Source organism: Hyperolius riggenbachi, chromosome 3, assembly GCF_040937935.1.
Source record: "Hyperolius riggenbachi isolate aHypRig1 chromosome 3, aHypRig1.pri, whole genome shotgun sequence".
Lineage (NCBI taxonomy): Eukaryota > Metazoa > Chordata > Amphibia > Anura > Hyperoliidae > Hyperolius > Hyperolius riggenbachi.
In genome coordinates, this window is record NC_090648.1 from 138,836,502 (window position 1) to 138,843,414 (window position 6,913).

General features: G+C 46.0%; 1 protein-coding gene across 2 annotated transcripts in view; it reads left to right on the plus strand.

Annotated features, from left to right (window-relative positions):
- The first annotated feature begins 6,128 nt into the window (after positions 1-6,128).
- WDR76 (WD repeat domain 76) overlaps positions 6,129-6,913 on the plus strand; it is a 59,201-nt gene continuing 58,416 nt past the window's right edge. For both annotated transcript variants that reach the window (XM_068274972.1, XM_068274974.1), the window contains exon 1: positions 6,129-6,315. In XM_068274972.1, coding sequence (XP_068131073.1) covers positions 6,244-6,315 — 72 coding nt within the window. In that variant the 5' untranslated portion in view covers positions 6,129-6,243. The remainder of the gene's footprint in view (positions 6,316-6,913) is intronic.

Consider the following 6,913-nt stretch of genomic DNA (forward strand, 5'->3'; position numbering starts at 1 on the left):
TCAGGACGTCAGCTGACGTCGATGACGTCACTCCGCTCGTCACTATGGCGACGATATAAGCAAAACAAGGAAGGCCGCTCATTGCGGCCTTCCTTGTTTATTCTGGGCGCCGGAGGCGATCGGAAGATCGCCTCCGGAGCGCCCTCTAGTGGGCTTTCATGCAGCCAACTTTCAGTTGGCTGCATGAAATAGTTTTTTTTTTATTTAAAAAAAACCCTCCCGCAGCCACCCTGGCGATTTAATCAGAACGCCAGGGTGGTTAAAGGAAACTAACTAGCAACAGAGGCTGGGCTCTATAGACAGACCCAGCCTCTGTAAGCCATCTGATTGCGATGTAAGAACCCAGCCTCAGGTTCTCTTTAAAATCATTTGAAGTGCCAGTTGGGATACTTAGCATTACTTATGGAAAATTACAGTGGTTTGCAAAAGTATTCAGCCCTCTTGAAGTTATCCACATTTTGTCACATTACTGCCACAAACATGAATCAATTTTATTGGAATTCACCAATACAAAGTGGTGTACACATGAGAAGTGAAACAAAATCATACGATTCCAAACATTTTTTACAAATAAATAACTGCAAAGTGGGGTGTGCGTAATTATTCAGCCCCCTGAGTCAATACTTTGTAGAACCACCTTTTGCTGCAATTACAGCTGCCAGTCTTTTAGGGTATGTCTCTACCAGCTTTGCACATCTAGAGACTGAAATCCTTGCCCATTCTTCTTTGCAAAACAGCTCCAGCTCAGTCAGATTAGATGGACAGCGTTTGTGAACAGCAATTTTTCAGATCTTGCCACAGATTCTCGATTGGATTTAGATCTGGGCTTTGACTGGGCCATTCTAACACATGGATATGTTTTGTTTTAAACCATTCCATTGTTGCCTTGGCTTTATGTTTAGGGTCGTTGTCCTGCTGGAAGGTGAACCTCCGCCCCAGTCTCAAGTCTTTTGCAGACTCCAAGAGGTTTTCTTCCAAGTTTGCCCTGTATTTGGCTCCATCCATCTTCCCATCAACTCTGACCAGCTTCCCTGTCCCTGCTGAAGAGAAGCACCACTAGAGCATGATGCTATCACCACCATATTTGACAGTGCGGATGGTGTGTTCAGAGTGATGTGCAGTGTTAGCTTTCCGCCACACATAGCATTTTGCATTTTGGCCAAAAAGTTCAATTTTGGTCTCATCTGACCAGAGCACCTTCTTCCACATGTTTGCTGTGTCCCCCACATGGCTTGTGGCAAACTGCAATCGGGACTTCTTATGCTTTTCTGTTAACAATGGCTTTCTTCTTGCCACTCTTCCATAAAGGCCAACTTTGTGCAGTGCACGACTAATAGTTCTATGGACAGATACCCCCACCTGAGCTGTAGATCTCTGCACTTCGTCCAGAGTCACCATGAGCCTCTTGAATGCATTTCTGATCAGCGCTCTCCTTGTTCCGCCTGTGAGTTTAGGTGGACGGCCTTGTCTTGGTAGGTTTACAGTTGTGCCATACTCCTTCCATTTCTGAATGATCGCTTGAACAGTACTCCGTGGGATGTTCAAGGCTTTGGAAATCTTTTTGTAGCCTAAGCCTGCTTTAAATTTCTCAATAACTTTATCCCTGAGCTGTCTGGTGTGTTCTTTGGACTTCTTGGTGTTGTTGCTCCCAATATTCTCTTAGGCCCAGTGCATACCAAAACCACTAGCAGATCCACAAAATGCTAGCGGTTTTTGGAGCTGATTTCAGAGCGAATCTAGGCATGTTTAGAGACGTTTTCTAAACATGCTTAGCGGTTTTGGGTGCGTTTTTGGGTAGCAGATTACACATATTGTTACAGTAAAAGCTGTTACTGAACAGCTTCTGTAACAAAAACGCCTGGTAAACCGCTCTGATGTAGCGTTTTTCAGAGCGGTTTGCGGTTTTCCTATATTTTACATTGAGGCAGAAACGCTTCTGCAAACCGCAAACGCGCAGCAGGAGGCACGTTTGCGGTTTGCTACAAACCATCGGTGTGCACCATCTGATTGTAATACATTAGTCAAGCGTGTTTACAGGCGGATGCGGCCGGCGGATCGCATCCAAAACCGCTCGGTGTGCACTGGGCCTTAGACAACCTCTGAGGCCGTCACAGAGCAGCTGTATTTGTACTGACATTAGATTGCACACAGATGCACTCTATTTAGTCATTAGCACTCATCAGGCAATGTCTAAGGGCAGCTGACTGCACTCAGACCAAAGGGGGATGAATAATTATGCACACCCCACATTGCAGTTAGGCCTCTTTTCCACGAACTGTTGAACTGTGTGCTCAGCAAGCGGTTACCAGGCAGCAGTCAGCAGTTAGCAGGCAGCAGTGAGCAGTTGTGAGAGTTTGAGAGACATTTCACTGCCTGTCAACAGTTTGTGGAAAAGAGGCCTTATTTATTTGTAAAAAATGTTTGGAATCATGTATGATTTTCATTCCACTTCTCATGTGTACACCACTTTGTATTGGTCTTTCACATGGAATTCCAATAAAATTGACTCATGTTTGTGGCAGTAATGTGACAAAATGTGGAAAACGTCAAGGGGGCCGAATACTTTTGCAAACCACTGTAACATGGATGCTAACTGCACACCAGTATTTAGCACCCATATCCTGTTTGGGAAAAGAATAACAGTATGCGTTCACACTTTTTTGTGTACTTACACACTGCAATCACAAATTCAGTAACACAAGTACAAAACTTATGTATGGTATAAAAGCCTCCAGAAATACAGGCACGTGATAATTTGAAAGAATTTCAGCGGGGAAGGTTAAGTCTCCCTTGATGCCGCCTCCAAGCACTGCCCTTTACAAATTGTTCGAGCTCTCAATACTTCCTCCTCCACAGCCCGAAGGAGGAAGTAGCTGGAGAGCTGGAACATATAGGCTATCATTCATAAAAGTGAGTTCGGTAACAAAAATCTATGCGGTAAAATACAGCTTTCGGTATTTTAGACTTCTGTGTGCTCATTCATAAAAACGTTGCCAGTTGCGATAGCAGTGCGGAGATTCCCCGAACTAGGCTGGCTCTAGGCTGTAGGTAGGCTGGCGTAAGAGGAGAAGCTGCCTGAGTCCTTCCGTGCGCTGCTCTCTCTGCTGCTGCTTGGGAGGTCTGTCTCCATTAACTTAAATGTATTCCGCATGCTTATCGCTACTTCCAAGGGAGCAGTAATCCCCGTCCGCATACCTCTTGCTCTAATCTTTATGAATTGACATTTTGTTACATTTATTACGATAATCACCGCACAAGGCGGTAATTTATCGCTCTGCTCGAGAATGTCAGCTTTTCATGCGGAAACTGCCTTTATGAATACACATTTTGTATTCAGTAAAGTCAGCTGTTTTCAGCATTTCCACATGCGGTAATGCTTTATGAATGATAGCCTTAGTGGAGGGCAGCACACAGTGGTGGTGTCACGGGTGAGTTAACGTCACCTTCTGGACTGCTGTGCTTCAAACTCTTGTTTTGTTACAAATCTTTCCGATCAGCATTTTGATATGGAACATTCATCCATAGTTGGGGGGGGGGGAGCGCAGTGTTGCCAACTCATTCCTTTATTACTGACACATGAATTATACAGGTCTTGTGGCTAGTTACATGCAATGTAATGACTGTGTATGTAGCCCCAGGACCTACTTAAATTAGATGTTTCAGTATTTAAAGTGTACCTGAGAGGATGACATTTTTTTTTTATATACCTAGAGCTTCCTCCAGCCCCCTTCACGCTGATCAGTCCCTTGCCGTCCTCCCAGGCCGATTGGATCCTCCGCTAGGCGGCCTGGTAAATCTGCCATTGGGTCCAGTCGGCACAGGCGCAGTCTAGCTGTGTGCTTCTGTGTGACCAGGTGCATCCTACGCAGAACACTCCTGGGAGTGCGTAGTCGTGTGCCCCTCCGAATGGAGGAATTACTGTACTGTCTGGCGGAGGATTCAGGCAGTCTGGGAAGAGGGACTGATCAGCCAGAAGGGGGCTGGAGGAAGTCTGAGCCATGAATCTTTTTTTTTTTTTTTTTTTTTTTTAACCAGCTGAGCGGTCTGGACGAGCTCAGCTCGTCCAACACCGCCAGCGGCTGCCGCTCAGGCCCTGCTGGGCCGATTTTAATGAAATAAAAAGCAGCACACGCAGCCGGCACTTTGCCAGCCGCGTGTGCTGCCTGATCGCCGCCGCTCTGCGGCGATTCGCCGCGAGCAGCGGCGAAAGAGGGTCCCCCCAGCCGCCTGAGCCCAGCGTAGCCGGAACAAAAAGTTCCGGCCAGCGCTAAGGGCTGGATCGGAGGCGGCTGACGTCAGGACGTCGGCTGACGTCGATGACGTCACTCCGCTCGTCGCTATGGCGACGATATAAGCAAAACAAGGAAGGCCGCTCATTGCGGCCTTCCTTGTTTATTCTGGGCGCCGGAGACGATCGGAAGATCGCCTCCGGAGCGCCCTCTAGTGGGCTTTCATGCAGCCAACTTTCAGTTGGCTGCATGAAATAGTTTTTTTTTTATTTAAAAAAAACCCTCCCGCAGCCACCCTGGCGATTTAATCAGAACGCCAGGGTGGTTGGCTTCAGGTTCTGTGTCTTGTCTCAGATTGCCGTATTGGAAATGATCGCTTGAGCCCATTAACTAGCCTATTCGATCAGATTAATGGAATCCATTTGTTTTTCAGATCAGACATTTATATTGCGCTTTTCTCCAGGCGGACTCAAAGCGCCAGAGCTGCAGCCACTAGGATCAATCCCATCGATCTGCTTGAATTGGCTAGCAGGAATTTGACTGTTAATGGGCAGGACCACGTTTCTGATGGCTTAGTGCGGCAATCGGAAGCAATTGATCGGCCCTGAAATTGTACTGTTAATGGGCACCTTAAAGAGAATCTGTATTGTTAAAATCGCACAAAAGTAAACATACCAGTGCGTTAGGGGACATCTCCTATTACCCTCTGTCACAATTTTGCTGCTCCTCGCCGCATTAAAAGTGGTTAAAAACAGTTTTAAAAAGTTTGTTTATAAACAAACAAAATGGCCACCAAAACAGGAAGTAGGTTGATGTACAGCATGTCCACACATAGAAAATACATTCATACACAAGCAGGCTGTATACACCCTTCCTTTTGTATCTCAAGAGATCATTATACACAGGCAGTGTGCATAGAGGGGCCAGGAGGGGGGAGATGCATCACAGAACCACAACACTGAAGAACTTGGCAGCCTTCCAGACACAGGCTGACAAGTCTGACAAGAGAGAGATAAGTTGATTTATTACAAAGATGGTGATAGTAGAACGTGCTGCAGTAAGCCAGAACACATTAGAATAGCTTTTGGAACTTGTAGGATGATAAAAAACAGGATGTAATTTTTGTTACGGAGTCTCTTTAAGCCCTTTGATGAGACGATGGTTACTTCCATTCAGTGCTTTTGGGTGCAAACTTCACAAGGACAATCAGGCTGTACCTTCCCCCTTGCTTTCTGATCAGCAAGGTGCTATCAGCCTAGGCAGTACCACGGCCTCTATGTATCTACCTACCTCCTACCTATATAGATGATATGAATAAGTCTGCATTATGAAAACATCTTAACTTATATAACCATACCTCCCAACTTTTTGAGATGAGAAAGATGGACAGTTAAGCCATGCCCCTGATCACGCCCCCATCACACCCCTGGTCCTGGTTCTTTTTCCTTCATATTAACATTTTAAAATTAGTAATATATCAATTTAAAGGATGGGAATAAAGTTTATAGGCAAACACATTTTTTTGTACAAAAATATATATATTTACATAGAAAGAGGGGCAAAGTCCTGAAAGAGGGACAAATGAGGAGGAAAAAGGGACAGGTGGAAAGGGCTCCCAAAGAGGGGACTGTCCCTCCAAAAGAGGGACAGTTGGGAGCTATATCAGTCTGCATAAATGAGAAGATCCTTGTTATCAGTACATAGTTTATTATTGCTTGCCTTTCACGTTTTACCGTTCGGTCTCAGACATTAGTCCCATCCATGTAACTGTATTTACACCATCTAGTCATTTCATCTTCATCCCTACAATTTCTGAATTGCTAGCTGAGTTTATGACAGCTCTGCAGTCAGGATCCGCCCCAGCTTCTCGCTGCAGGCTTCAGCCTGGCATGTCGTCACATCCGGGTAGTGACTGGGTTACACAACTGTGGGCGCGGGAAAGTTTGTGTCCAGTCAGTCTGCTATTGCCTGTACTGTGTGGGGACTGTTCTTGCAGAATTACGTGGAGCCAGACATGGTCGCTACTGGGCAGAGTGCAGCTGCTGAGGGGAACAAGGAGGAATTCGTAGCTTCCCTCGTAGCACAGGTGAGGCACATCTTGTATAACTGCGCATCCTGACTGGGGAATGACATGTTGTGTAACTGCATTGTGACTGTCAGCTGCTACACGCTTGCTGGCAATGGAGGGCATTAGGTTAGAACGCTGCTCGTCTTAGACGTATGTACTCTTATTTCAAAAGCTAGACTGTTTACATTTAATTTTTTTTTAATATCTAATGGCAGTGTTTGGGTAGAAGTCGTGTTCTGAGGCATCATTTAGGTATGTAACCTTCTTTGCTGCTGTTATGTAACTGCTGCTTTGTGTCCCCACAGTTTACGGGCTCGTTTCCACTATAGCGAATCTACAAGTGCATGGGATTGTTTCCACTTGTGCGTCGTGCGGGTGCGTTTTGGTGTGCGGGGAAAAACTGCACGGCAGAGCTGTCAGATTTCGCGTGCGGCAGGAATGCGGGCGAATTGCCCGCAATGCTTTTAATAGGGAAATCGCATGCGGCTTTGTCATGCGGTTTTCCCAGCGATTTCGCATGTAAGGCTATGGAACTTTACACAGGCAGTGACATGGTTAAATTCGCCTGCTTCCTAGCCATGCGAAATCGCGGGGAAACCAGCATGCGGAAACGCAT